General features: G+C 36.6%; 1 protein-coding gene across 9 annotated transcripts in view; it reads right to left on the bottom strand.

The window, feature by feature from the left end:
• The window catches only part of WNK2 (WNK lysine deficient protein kinase 2), a 105,193-nt gene that overhangs the window by 66,902 nt on the left and 23,204 nt on the right, over positions 1-15,087 (bottom strand). For all 9 annotated transcript variants that reach the window (XM_087923891.1, XM_087923892.1, XM_087923887.1 and 6 more), the window contains exons 3-5: positions 7,025-7,197; positions 5,906-6,126; positions 4,541-4,698 (exon numbers count right to left, since the gene is read on the bottom strand). In XM_087923891.1, coding sequence (XP_087780017.1) covers positions 4,541-4,698; positions 5,906-6,126; positions 7,025-7,197 — 552 coding nt within the window. The remainder of the gene's footprint in view (positions 1-4,540; positions 4,699-5,905; positions 6,127-7,024; positions 7,198-15,087) is intronic.

The raw sequence follows: 15,087 nt of genomic DNA, 5'->3' as shown, positions 1-15,087 counted from the left end.
TTTTCCTAATTAACCTAATCTAGTCTACAGACCAGGTATTTCTTAGTATCTGCCAATCCAATACTAATTGGTTAATGGGTCCACCTCTAAGGTTGAGGGATGAGGACCTAAAAGGATTATTTGGATACCTTAAGACTCTTAAACTTTATTCTTTAATCTACAGATTGGTTTTCATGTCTTGTAATCAGGGGTGGGATTCTATCAGTTCTATAGAACCAGTTGTTATGATTCTGTGAAGTTTGGAGAACCAACAAATTGTGCCACTGGCTGGCCCCTCCCCTCCCCTGTCAGATTTCTTGCTTTCTAGCTAATCTAAATCACTGTTGTACTGCTTTGCCTTCACCCAGGAGGCTTCCCTGAAGCCTAGTCAGGGGTGGTATTCAGTGGGTTGGGGGAAAAGTGGCCTGAGAGTAGAGTTGAACCTTCCTTAGGACTGAAGCTTCTATTTTTCAGTGCAGACTCAGAAAGCAGATAGCAGAAAGGTAGATCTGTGAGTGAATTTGTGATTCTGCAAGCAACTCAATGTGCTTTGCCTGATTTTGGGTAAAAGTTGCTCTTTTTTAATTAAAAAATTCAATATTTACATAAATACAATATTTATATACCAGCCACACCCAGCCAGTCACATGAGCACCAAGCCACCCCCAGTCAGCAAGCCACATCTACCCAGTCACATGCCCACAAAGCCACACCCACAAATTATGCCATGCCCAAAGAACCTGTTGTTAAGAAATTTGAATCCCACTCCTGCTTGTAATTAATAGTACTTTTAAGGTTGGGTCTTATTTTAACTATCAAAAAGCATTACTAACATGTATTTTAAACACTCCATCCTGTAGATCAGCGGTCTCCAATCTTGGCAACTTTAAGCCTGGTGGACTTCAACTCCCAGGATTCCCCATGTCAGCTGAAGTCCACCAGGCTTAAAGTTGCAAAGGTTGGAGGCCTCTGTTGTAGATAACACTGCCCCATAAATGCTGTAAATAAAAATAAAACAATGCTCTTGAAGAGATTGGCATTTAGAATTGAAAGAGCTCTCATTCACTTTCAGGCAGCAAGTCCAAGGCCATCTATCCAAAGCAGGCATGGAAGTAACCGCTATTCAAGGTATATTTGAGGCATTATTTGAGTTGGTGCCATTACTCTTAAGATTTTCTCATCTATACATTCCACAAAATGCCCTTAGGTATGAGTGATTGAGGCATGAAAACAAATTGCAGAAAAAAACATGGGTCTAAAGACTGAAATAGTTGCCAAAAAGATTGTCTCTGCCTTGTACCATTTTAGGTTATACATATCTTATTTTACCAAAGAGGAACAATTCATCATACTTTCAGGAGGTTAAAATATACTTTGATTAAAAAAAATCTAAGAACTATGGTACCATTTTAACCTGAGAACCAATGAAAAAGTATTGTACAAGTTATTCATTTAATGAAGTGTTAAGCAGCAAAAGGTAATCCATGCTACACAAATAACTGTGGGAAGATGTACTTGTTTTAGATAAACCAATAAAGCCATCTAGAGAAGTTAGATGGTAGAGATTAGCATTTGGTTTCTTCCACTGATGTATTTCTGGCAGTACAATTGAGCAAATGTCATAAACTGGCCAATTAGACATCATGGAAGATCAGTAAAAATGACAGTTAAGGCCACAGTTCTGGAGGATGTTTTGAGTCCTATCTGTTGCTATAATAGGAAAGAAAAACATTTAATTTTTGCTCAGTATGGTTATAAATTCTTAATCCCTCAATAAGACACCTATATCAAGCTCTTTTGTTTAAGTCTGTTCAATTGTGTTTGATTCTCAGAAACTGCCTGGACAAGTCCTTGTAGTTTTCTTGGCAAGGTTTTTCAGAAGTATTTTGTCATTGTCGCTTTTCTAGGGCTGAGAAAAGTGACTGGCTCAAGGTCACTCAGCTGACTTTGTATCCAAGGTGTGACTAGAACACATTGTGTCCTAGTTTATATGGCTCTCATAGTGAGCTTTAGGAGGTATATGAATTGATTAATTTATGACTAATTTATAATTTAATTAATAAATTGGATAAGACATACATTCGTTTTAATTAGTCAGGTTAAATTCTCCCAGAAAACTTCATCATTCTGAACTCTCTTATACCAATCTTCTTAGTCTGTCCTTGATTAACTTTTTAAAGTAAGCATAGTAATACATATGAATGATGTAAATTAAACTTTGTACATATTAAGGATTTAACACAATTCCTTACAAAATAGCTGATGCAAACTGTGCTTATGTAACACAATCGGTCAGCTGTGGCTTTGTGTCTTTCCCCACTAACCTTGTAGGAAAGCAAAGCACATAACTACATGAATAATCAAGCTTGGGAAATATGTGCCATATCACATGAAGCTTTATAAAATAACAGTACTTTCCCAAAAAACAGTGAATTTAGGATTAAGAATTTAGTGCATGAAAGGACAGGCATAGGATAGTTATTTTATACTTGGAAAGCTTATTTGTTTCCTGAACATTTAATCATTTAATGAAAGAGTTCCATTCTAGACTATTTACGAAGGATATTAAATAAGAATCAGGCACAAATGTAACAAAAAATATTAACAAAATGTACCAACTAAAGACAAAGACTGTGTTGAAAGAGAAATAGAATAATTGGAATGTTCGTAGTGCATTCTTCCTACAATATAAGGACAACAGCCAATTTTTGTAAGGGACATACAAAGCAATGTTCTGTATCTCCTTGTTCTGTAGCTTGTTTCCATAATCTCCTCGACAAGGTCCCTCAAATTTGCAAAGCAATGTTGAGGTTGTGCCTGGATTTTAGAGGAAGAGGATTCTATTCTGCTGCTGCAAATAAATAACAGCATCTTGGGGGAAAGAGGAAAGGTCTCAAAAACTATGAGCTCAAAGCCTTGTGCATGTTTTAGACAAATCTTGACATTTTTTGACTCCCTCTGTGAACTCTGCTAAATGGATTTCCATCTGAATGGATTAGTAATCCATTTCTTCAGTAATCCTTACATTAGATTGGCATGACAAACAAATATTATCATTCTATTTCAGGTGTAGGTAAGGTAAAGGATCCAATTAAAAGTTTGTGGAAAGACATCTATGATGGTCTCCTGATGTCCTTTTTTAAATGAAAAAGCAATAAATAGCTGTAATTGTGTATTACAAAGTTTAAAAGTTCTTAACTTCTTCCACTGAGGCCAATTTCTGTCCCAATCAGTCTCTGAAAGATGCTTTTTCATGCATTTTGCTATGTCAACATTCAAAAACAAATGACTCAATAAATATGCAACCTGTGACAAATATAATCTTGACACATATAAAAACAAAACACTGAGCTGTAAGAACTTGTACTAGTGAATCTGTGTTCACACGTTTCAGTTTTCTACCAATTGAAAAATAGACAGGTTCCACAATTCATGTTTGATCTTAAACCCGACAATACAGTTTTGTTCCAATATTTCCTCCCCCCCCCCCCAAAAAAAACATGCTAGTAGTAAGAAGATCTGTGTACATATACAGAAGCACATAATATTTGCAGGAATGTTTGCTGAATAAGCTATATGAATTTTCTCCACCACTCTTTATATATTCATATTTAATATAATAGAGTGGATCCCAAATAAATTAGTTCACTTAAATCAGTGGCTGAATCAATCCTGATTTCATGAGGCATCACTGATTTGAGCATAAAATAATGAAGCCTGAATACAATTCATTCAGTTTATTATCAAGAACACACCAAGGTAAAAGAACAAAGTAACCCCCCCGCCCCCTTACTTCACATGCTAGATCAATATCAGAGAGATTTAGTAGCAACTGTAGCTGAACAAAAGAAGATAAATGGGTCAATGTTATGCAGAACCAGAATAATGCACAGAGCTGTAAGTGATGTTATAGGCAAAAGCAAATTGACAGGCATTCATACAAATGCCTAGAGCCAGTTTGTTCTAGTGATTAAGATACCAGGCTAGAAACCAGGAGACTGTGAGTTCTAGTCCTGCCTTAAGCATAGTCTCCTTCTCTTTCTCTCTCAGCCCAACTCACCTCACAGGGTTGTTGTTGTGGGGAAAATAGGAAGGAGAAGGACCATTAGTTATGTTTGCTACCTTATTTATAAAAATAAAGGTATTATAAAAAGAAATTCATACAAATATATCCATTAACCATTGTAAGTATACAGTGCAAGCAAACTTCCAAAAGTACAAGAAACTGTATATAAAATTTACACAAATCACACATGTACACTATCTTCTAGTGACAAACTAAGAAGGAATTGCTCTATCTTTATATCATATCGGGTATATCCCTGGGTGTCACCTTATTTTTTAGAAATGCCAGAGTTCTATATGGTATTCAGAGAATATAAGACCTAAATAAGACAATGTATTCAACATAATCATAACGTTGAGAATTTAAGAATCATTTCAACAATACTTTTATTAAAGTTATATGTTATACAATAGCATATCAGAGCTTACAATGTTAAAATTAGGAAAAACAGTGTAAATGAAAGTGCAAAATGATTATATTAAAAATATTACTTACAGAGGTTACTTTCCTATAAATTTGAGCAGCATTCTGGCATTCTGAATATGGATATTCTGAGGTAGCCATTTCCAACATACACATTCCAAAAGCATATACATCCACTGATTCATCATAGTGTTCTTCATACATTTCTGGGGCCATAAATTCCGGAGTACCTGAACAGAACAAAAGGAATCCATCTTAGAAAACATATTTGTAGATAGAGCATCAACAAGAGAAAAGTACATTTAAAAGAGAACATTCTATGCATGAATATAAAACTCAAAGAAACTTCTGTATTTTAAACTGAAATTAGTAATACAGATGGTTATATGGAATATTGCGTGGAACCTAAAGGCATCATTCCATATGCAGAAATGTTCAATTCACAGAAAGACAATTTTCTACAATCTTGTGCCCCCTTCTCCCAGGCAATATTAATTCAAATAATACTTTGAAGCCCAATAAACAACTAGACTAAGACTTCAAGATATTTTCAGGTCCAAATTATTGCATAATTTTTGCAATGACATAGGAATCATCATGTTTTTTGAAAAAAATATCTGGAATTTGAAAAGTTCATCAAATATCCTATGAAGTTGATTTAATATCTTTTTTGATCTAACATAAGAATGCCAAAGTCTTATGTTTAAAATCGCAAGAGAGATACTAAACTTCAAATCCAAGTTTGAAAGTTAACAGCCATCTTGTCAACAGATGCCCTACTTCTGTTTATGCTTTGTGGCAAATCCCTGAGCTATAGATTTCCATAAGGAAATTGGAAGTCAGAATTCAAGATGGTATAAATGCACTCTTTGCCTTGGGAAAGAGAAGAGAGCAGTGCACTCCTAGAGGGGGAAAAACATGATCTTGATCATGTGTTACATGACTGAGAAAGAGGAAAGCATGGGGGGGTGGAAATAAAATAATTCCATCTTGATTTAGTTTGGTATAAGATGTTACTGCTTGTTAAGTAAGTTTATTTATTTATATATTACATCCACTGGAAGCATAAACTTCTAAACAAAAATAAATTATAATTCATGTTCACATGTATATAATAGTCAATACATTATAAAATTGCAGATTAAGAAAAAATAACCTTGTTGAAATTTTACTAATTTTGGAAGAATGTATGAGGCAAGGATTTAGCATTGCCAGTGAAAACAAAACATGGGCTGATTGTTTTGTGGCTCTATACTATTCATCCATTTTCAGTAAAGAATGGTGATGTAAATGAAATATGGAGGTTTTCAAGAAGAGACAGGACAGCCATTTGTCTGAAATGACATAGGGTCTCCTGTTTGAGCTGGGGGTTGGACTAGAAGACCTCCAAGGTCCCTTCCAATTCTGTTATGTCATGTCATGTCAGGTCATGCTTACCTATGACACTTTTGGCAAATGAAGTTCTCTTAAGAGTTGCCAGACCCAAATCTCCTATCTTCACAGATCCAGTTGGCCCAGTTATAAAAATATTGTCACATTTTAAATCTCTATGAATAATTGGCGGTGTTCGAGTGTGCAGAAAAAGAAGACCTTTTAGGATTTGCCGACACCAGCTACGAAGAACTTTTGGTTTCATCACTTTAAATCTCTTCAAATAGCTAAAATAAAAACATGTGAGATGGAATAAAATTATTTTAGAGAAAAACAGATGCACTGAGATTCTTCTTGTGGACAATATCTGCATTTCTGCAGCACAACAAGGTCCTCCAACATTCATGACACTTTCCAGGTCAGTTTGAGCACTTTGTAAGCAATCTACCTCTTGCAATTAGACTTATCTGATTCAGCCTTCAGCCAAGCACACTCAAATGAATTCCTAATTTAAGAGGAGGATAGTTTGGAAGGTAAATTATGAATAAATTCATTTAAATCCTAATGTGCCTTTAAAAGCTATGAATTACAATTCTATGGTGATCCTTCTTTATGCAAAACTCTACGTGTGCACTGAAACTATAGGTATATTGGCATATAGTTGATCACCAATAGTGCTTCAGATTTAAAACTTGAAATTGTTCATAAAGTGGAAAAAACATACAGAAGATTCTTACAAATATTGAAAAAGGCTATTTTGCCATTGGTAATATTAAATTCAGTAAGATAATAAAGCATGATGTTTCAGATTAATTATTCAAGCATGTTAATTTGTAGTGCTTTCCTTCTCATTGGTGGAAGATTATTTGATTATAGCTTAATAATGTTATCTATTTTGGGAAAGATTAACCAAGAGGTTCAAAATGACCCAAGTAAAACAAAGAAAGGAAGAGAAAATACAAGCAGAACTGTTGGTAGTCACAGAAGAAAACAATAGAAAAAATAACAGAAAGGAAATTCAATTTTGAAATTAAATTGATTTAATGTGAAATAGTCAGGCATATTATTATAAAGAAGGAAGATAGATTTCCATTCTTAAGAGGGTTAGGGATGTAACCAAGAACTTTTGTCTATACAGATGTTCTACTTAACTAATTATCATGTCATGACGTAATTAGTACTTACGTTTTCAGAGTTCCGGAGGTCATCAGTTCTGTTACCAGCACAATACACTTTTTTCCTTTTAAACACGACTCCCAAAAATCGTAAAACCTAACAATATTTGGGTGCTGAAGACCTTTCAACATTTCTGCTTCTTCTTTAAATCTTTGCCGTTCCACTTTTGTCAGCTTGCGATCCTGCAGTTCAGAAAATATTTCTTGTCAGAAGACAGCCTGGAAATATGCCCTGCATTAAAAGGGCTGCTGCACTTCAGTCACATGAAGAGGGTCATAAAAACTATGCCCATAATTTTTTTTTGTTCCAAGGAGGATATTAAAATGTTGGTTTGAGGGGTGCAGGAGAATTCAAATGAAAGATAAAATGTATTTGTCTTGCAAGTGGAATTATCTTTGATAAAATAGGATCTTTAGATTTAAGCCATAGCCATAACTCAGTATGGCAAATATTTTAAGTAAATATTAAATACAATTACACAATTCTGGGTTCATAAAAATCAAAGGTTTAAACAACAACAATCAAAACAGAATGATATCATTAAGAGTTTCATTATAGATACCATTTTTTTTCTTTTTTTGCATAGTTTTTTCAACATAGTTCTACAGATCAGCCCTGTTGGTCTGTGGCAGTGCACTCTATATGGAGGCTGCTCTTGAAGACCACCCAGATGTTTTACTTGGTCCAGGATGCAGAGTCGTGGGTAGTTAACACATTATGGACAACTCATTATGCCAATGTAACACCACTACTTGGTGAGCTGCACTGGTTTCTAATAAGCTTCTGGATGAGCTTCAAAATGCTATGCATCACCTTTAAAACCTTACATGTCATGGGGGCAGTTACTTGAATGACTGCTTTCTTCTCCCAAGAACATCTGTCCACACAACTTGATCCAACAGGGGGAGCATCTCCAAGTTCTTTCTTTTAAATCTTGTCATCTTATGGGACCACAGAAACGTGTCTTTTCTGTGGTTATCCCTATTTTCTGTAATAACAACCCCAATTTTGCCAGACTTTAGGAAAGCTACTTAATGGATTCCTTGGTGCTATCTGACCTTGATTATTTGCTTTCACATATTTCATCCAATTAGATAACATAATCAGTGCTAGTGGATATGGGATTTACATTGAGGAATAACTGTTGTGAGGCTTGGCATCACTGCTATGAGGATAAAGGTTTACTTCTGATCCCTATGTTTACTGATGTGCTAGGCTCTGATTGATTCCTGCTTGGCTCAGATTGGATTAGACATAACTGACTGAAACTGAAGTTTACAGAAGAATTGAGCAACTGGAAGAGATAATTCCTGATGCAGATGGGAGATTCTTTCCTTAAGAACCAAGTGCAGAGTTTGGTGATTATCTTTGACCTATGTTGACCATAAGCATTTAGCTCTAACCCTTTAGAACTTACAGGTCTACATAGTGTTAAATACATTTTTCTAGCTCTACTTTTTTATTGAGTACATAATTTCCTGGAGGAGACCAATTCAACTAGTCTGATCAATGTGCTAGTTACCTGCTACTTTTATTTTGTAATATTCTGTACATATGATGCCTTTGAAAGATTCAAAAATTGCAGTAGTTCCAAAATGTGATAACTAAACTTTTCTTGGCATGTCTCCACTGAAGCATGCTCTGTCTCTATTAACTTTCTTTTTACAGCTAAGTCTACATTTCTTCCTCCATAAGAAGTAGCACAAAAACTAAAATGCATTTTAGCCCATTGTAAGTGCTTCTCTAAAGAGAGGCTTATTTTGAACTGACAAAGGTTGGGACCTTTTTAGTTGGTGACTACATTATAATGGAAGCCCTTCCCTAAATAATCCACTTTGTCTGTTCTGTGACATAAAAAAAAAACCCTGACAAATGTTTTTTCATTTGTTTGCTTTCTGGCCCTTTTTAATGTAGCTGTCAAATTCCAGTGTGCGCTTCCACTGTAATCTCAATGTCAGATTATTGTTTTGTGTTACATGATTAGAATCGTTTATGGTTTTAATATATTAGACTATGTTTTGGGGTACATTATAATTAAATATTTGGGGTTGTAAACCTATTTGGGCTTGCTTGGCTGTGATGCTAAAAGATAAATGCATGTTTAAAACCTACACACAACTTTTATTTATTTATTTAATTTATAAGCCGCCCATTGCACTATCCAAAGTGACTTAGTTTCAAGTAAAATAAAGGATCACCCTTTGGAACCTGTCCATGTATTGAAGCCCTATTGGAAGCCTCACTGTTGCTGAAGTAGCCGGATTCTCTCACTAGTGACAATCACCTACAAATAGCCCTTGATTTAGGGCCATGATTGAGCCTGAAATTTCTGTTGCTAAGCAAGGAACAGAGAGTTGCCCCGTTTTACAACCTTTTTACCACAATTCTTAAGCAAATCACTGTTAAGTGGATAATATGATCATTAAATGAATCTAGCTTGTCAGAAGCCAACTGGGAAGGTTACAAATGATGATGACATGACCCCAGAACAGTGCAACTGTCATAATACATGCCAGTTGCCAAGTGCCCATGTTTTGATCACATGACCATGGGGATGCTGCAAAGGTCATTAAGTATGAAAACTGGCCATAAGCCTCATTTTTCAATATGGGCTGTAACTTCAAACAGTCACTAAATAAATTATTATAAGTTGAGACCTATCTATATTGTGGTTTCAACTGTGGGATTTTAATTCCCAGGTTGTTTTTTGTTGTACACTGCCCTGGGGGACATTCTTTGAATTGACTTGGGAAGATGAACACTTGAAATGTTCCTAAGAAATGTATGATATAAATAAAAATATCTCAAAGTACTCTCAGGTAAGGTTTTTCTTCTACTTTTCATTGACTCGCATGAAAAGCATACGTGTATATATCAATTTTGGCTCAGTGCCCTTGGCTAAGGTTCATATTAAGGGTACATAAACACTCCAAGGGTGAATATGACACTAAAAGGTTGGCCAAAAACACATCACGTACTTGAGAGGCTTAAGAGTTTAACTTCTATGTAACATAAAACAGCTCCACCTAGTTGTGGTTAATACTCGAGAGATACACTACAAAGAGCAAGCCAAAATAACCACAAAGAATAAGGCAGCATGACCACAAGCTATAACCTTTGCTACTTCAATGGATGTTTATAAACCATGCAGCCACATGAAGCAAATCCTTGAAAAGATGGGTCTTATGGTACATCAAGTAGCTATATTTCATATATATATAGCCCAAATAATTTAATGCTGCCACTCAGGGTTAGGAAAGTTACAATTAACAATGTTGAGCATATAAAACTGGAGCAATTAAGATGTTTGTAAATTATTTCAGCCATTGTTTTTCAATGGCAATCTTTCAGGATAAATAATAAGGCACTGAACAAAATAAGGCAGCAGTATTAAGAACCAGGACAGCATTCCAAACATGGGTTCTTCAAAATATTTTACACAAGCATTCCCATTATCTATGACAAATTGCTGACTATCTTTTGAGTTTTAATCCAGAATATCCGGTGGAACTCAGTTTGGAGAACAGCCTATGTCATTTGCCCAAAGTGGCTTCAATATAAAACGGCTGCACGCCTTCTGACAATCAATTCTTGTCCAAGTGGAATCTGCCCAGCCCATATGCATGTATGGAGAAAGTTTTGTGTTCTTCTCCCTAGGTCAAATCAGGGAAATGTAGATCTGAAGCCAATCCTTCTCTGTAGTGGCTCATCTACTTTGGAACACTCCAGTAGAAGAGCTTTGCTTTGCACTGTTTTCCCTGGTACTTTGCAAGATAATGAAATCTGTGTTATTTAACTAGGCATTGTGTGGATGACTTCTATGGTTTTCACTGACTTACATGGATGGGCAGGCATTATTTTATTATCAAATTTGTTGTTGAATTTTGGTTTTGAAATGGCTGATTTCCAGATTTTTAATCCTATTACTATGAGCGATACATTAAAAGTGGCTGAGGGAGGGAGGGAGTGAAGGAATGTGTGGGAGGCACCATGCATGTCAGAGAGGGTACATGAGGGTGTAAGGGGATGCACAAGACAGATTGTGTGGGTTAGGAGAGACGCACAGAGCTTGAGGGGTACATAAAGATATGATTGCGGAGGGTGCATGGAGAGTGGGTGCATGAGGGTGTGAAGGATTGCGGCAAAAGTGTACAGTGTTACACGAGAGGCACTGTGAGTCAGGAAGGGGCATGGGTGAGTGCAAGAGGTGCCACATGGGTGGGGAGGCTGCACTGTGATGCAGTGCAGATTGCAGGAGGGGTGCTAAAGACCATGAGGGTAGTATGGTGAGAGCCAGGGAGAATGCACATGAGTGAGTAATAGCAATGGATCCTGGGTTATCTAGATACTTCTACGACCTTCATATCTGTTTATCTGTTTGTAGCCTTCAATTACCCCCAAAACGTTTGAATCAAGGTATCTCCAATCCACGGACTTGAAGAATTTAAGTTCAAAATTCAGTACCCATTATTCTCATGTAATTTAATTTTCAAGAATCTTCACACTAGTTGTATTCACAAAGTTGTGATTACTGCAGCCCTGCCACAGTCATGTAATCATGATTTCTGGTGTTCCTTGCCATGAGCAAAGTCAATGCAAAAGTCAGCAGTGCCTTGGAAGTTGCTCCTGCTCCCACTGCTTTTTTGTTCACCTGTAAGTTATTCCATTTCTCTGTTTAGGTAACGAAATAACTCTGAGAGGATGACCCAACAGATCATGAGTTATCTAATATACTCCTAAAATTTATCTGTGTGTCTGTTTGTTCCCTCAGGTTAGCCCAAAATTCTGCATTATCCCGTAACAATTTTTGAATCAAGGTAACTCAAATCCATTAACTTAAAAGAATGTGTACAAAATCCAGGATCCATTAGGTCTATGTAATTGAAATTTCCACGATAGTCTGAACCGTTTTATTTGCACAGTTGTGGTTGTTGCAGCGTCCCCCGTGATTACATGACCATGTTTTCTGACCCTCTGTCAGCTTCTTACAGGCAAAGTGAATGGGAAAACTGGCAGAAAGATGGAAGCTGCTTCCATTCCCACTGCTTTTTTGCCCACCTATGGGCATCAGTTTAAGTAAATATTGGCTTATTATTAAAGTTCCTTTGCCACTACGATTATTTTTCTACTTATGAAATATATTCTCCTTAGATGATCACAGGTCACAACCCAGCATTGGGGTAAAAAAAAAAAACATGGTCTGCATAAAATTTAATGTTCATACTGGCCACATCAGACTGCACCACCTCTCTCTCAAGGGACGTCCCAAAGGGTCATAGGGTTCTTTAGTTTTTCTCTAAGGGTAGTCCTCAACTTATGGCCATTCTTTTAGCAACTATTCAAACTTACAACAGCACTGAAAAAAGTGACTTATGATCGTACTTATGACTGGCAACATCCCCACAGTCACATGATCATGACTTGGGCACCTGACAATAGGAACGTAATGCAGCATCCTGGGGTTTCATGATCACCCTTTGGAACTTCTCAGCCAGCTTCGACAAAGAGGAGTTGCAAATGACGATCTCATGTTTTGCTTAACGACCGCAGCAAAAAAGATGACTTAACGATCAAATCATTTAACAACAAATTTTCTGGTCCCTATTGTGGTTGTAAGTTGAGGACTATCTGTAGGCCTTCCCAATTACATCATCCATTCAAATACACTGAATGTCACCCAGAACAGGATTATAGGATTTGTTAAGTGATCTTCCCAATCAGCTGATAGAAGTCAGACTGAGAGGTAAATCCATTTATAAATCATACAGAAGCAGTTGCATGTACTTGCTAATTTAATGGACAGAAGATAATAGCCCGATCAAGGTCACACATTTCATCCATTTTTCATGTTTTTAAAATGCCAGCCCAAACTTCCAATTTGTCCACAGCAACTATATACCTGAACATTCATCAGCAACTATTTGCACAATTGGGATAAGCACAAAAACCAGTTAGTTCCTTTTTCTAGATATCACAATTGATCATTCTTTCCGAGGCATACAGATTCAGGCTTCATTTTGTGTGTGGTGGTGGTGGTGGTGGTGGTGGTGGTGGTAAATGGGCTTTAAATTGCAAATAATTCACTTGTTGAAATTCTTGTGATCTATCTCTCAGAAATCTGTTTAAGAAAGATTTTTGAAGAATTAGTTTCGACTGAATGAATTGCCAAGAACCTGACATATATCTTTATCAGCTTGTGTGTGGATTTACTCTACATGAAGTTATCCTTTAAGGTGATTTGGAAGCTCCAGCTGGTATAAAATGCAGCTACCCAACTGCTAACTGAATAACTTCAGTGTTGGCTTTTGGGTTCAATTCAAGGAGCTATTTATTGCCTGCAAAGTCCCTCACATCTTTGAGCCTCAATAGCTTCATTACTTCCTGCTCGGGGCAGAATCTGTTCACCAATACAGCTTGCCAAGAGAAGATGTCATGGATTTGCCCTCTAAGATGTCAAAGAATCCAGGTCTGCAAGCAAGACTGTGCTGTCCAGCCAGTCTATGGGAATTGGATAGTTAGTTAGCAATTGTGAGCTGTCCCCTTAAGGGAATGCATCATGGTAAATGTAGTTAAGGTATCCTGGGAAATGTAGTCCATATCACGTGACCACATCTGTAATCCTGATTGGTCACTAAATTGATCCTCGATGGGTTGGGGGAGGTTTCTTCACTCTTGCCTGAATTTACGGACTCGTGGTAGCTGCTCTACCTCTATCGCTACGAGATGGGAGGAAAGGGATAAGGAGATAACCATCTTTTTACCTACAAGACAGATATACAAAGGATTGGACATTAAGAAGAACTTTATCACAAATATGAGTTATGAGGATACCTGAGGAACCAATAATAAAGACTTTGTATGAATGCTTTGTGGAGTTTATCTATCTGCATCTGTACAGAAGACAAAATCTACCACTGTATAGAATACAGAACAGTAAAAAGATGGTTATCTCCTTACCCCTTTCCTCCCATCTCGTAGCGATAGAGGTAGAGCAGCTACCACGAGTCCATAAGTTCAGGCAAGAGTGAAGAAACCTCCCCCAACCCATCGAGGGTCAATTTAGTGACCAATCAGGATTATAGATGTGGTCACGTGACATGGACTACATTTCCCAGGATACCTTAACTACATTTACCATGATGCATTCCCTTAAGGGGACAGCTCACAACTGCTAACTAACTATCCAATTCCCATACACTGGCTGGACAGCACACTCCACAGAATACAGAACAAAGACTTTATGGTCACAATCTCCTGGATTTTGAAGTTTGTACTCCCTCCACTTAGATTAATTTGGATTCTTCTTTATATCATTTTTTTAAACGTAGTTAAAGCAGTGCTTTTCCAGAAAGTCCTTAGTAAGGCAAAATGATAGGACTGTCCATCAGTTGAATCAGTAAATAATCAAAAATGCTATTCTTGTCTGTATGGATTGATGGGTTTATTTTGCTTAGTCTTTAAGATTCATTCAATGAAGTGTCATACAAATGTGGCAAAAAAAAAAAAAAGTGAAGGAATAAGGCAGTCTAGGATCCACTGTAACACCCAGCTTTTCCAGGGCTTAAAAAGTACTTCTTCTGCTAACTGTAATTTACTAAATGCCAGAAAAATTAACCTTTATTTACACCATTTAGTCTCTCTTCACTGCATAGCTTTAATGCTACACACATTGCACTCATCTGTTCTAAAACGGGGAGAAAAACTTCTATGATGTCCCTTGATATAAACACAAATGTTACATAAACGGCTGTGTTTTTTCATTCTCCTTATAAGGCAGCCTCGGTTTTTAGCTCTTTTTTAGTTTGAGCTTTATTTTTACTGGGTCATGGAATCTTGGCATTGGAAGAGACACCATATAATTTCTACAAAAATAAATGAAAGCTTTTTGTAACTAATCCAGCCAGCCACTTTAGAATAACTTCAACACTTCCTAATGTTACATAAGGATAATTAATCAAAAGTACTTGATCAGAATATATGCAGTAAAGATCAACAAGAAATTTACCCAGGTTTGGATCTCTAATTCAATCAGTCTAGGTGAAATTGTCAATGTATTGGCCCAGTTATTTGGA

The sequence above is a fragment of the Pseudonaja textilis genome, chromosome 2, assembly GCF_049901715.1.
Source record: "Pseudonaja textilis isolate UNSWEBS1 chromosome 2, rPseTex1.2, whole genome shotgun sequence".
Lineage (NCBI taxonomy): Eukaryota > Metazoa > Chordata > Lepidosauria > Squamata > Elapidae > Pseudonaja > Pseudonaja textilis.
This window is presented reverse-complemented; position numbering and strand designations above follow the sequence as displayed.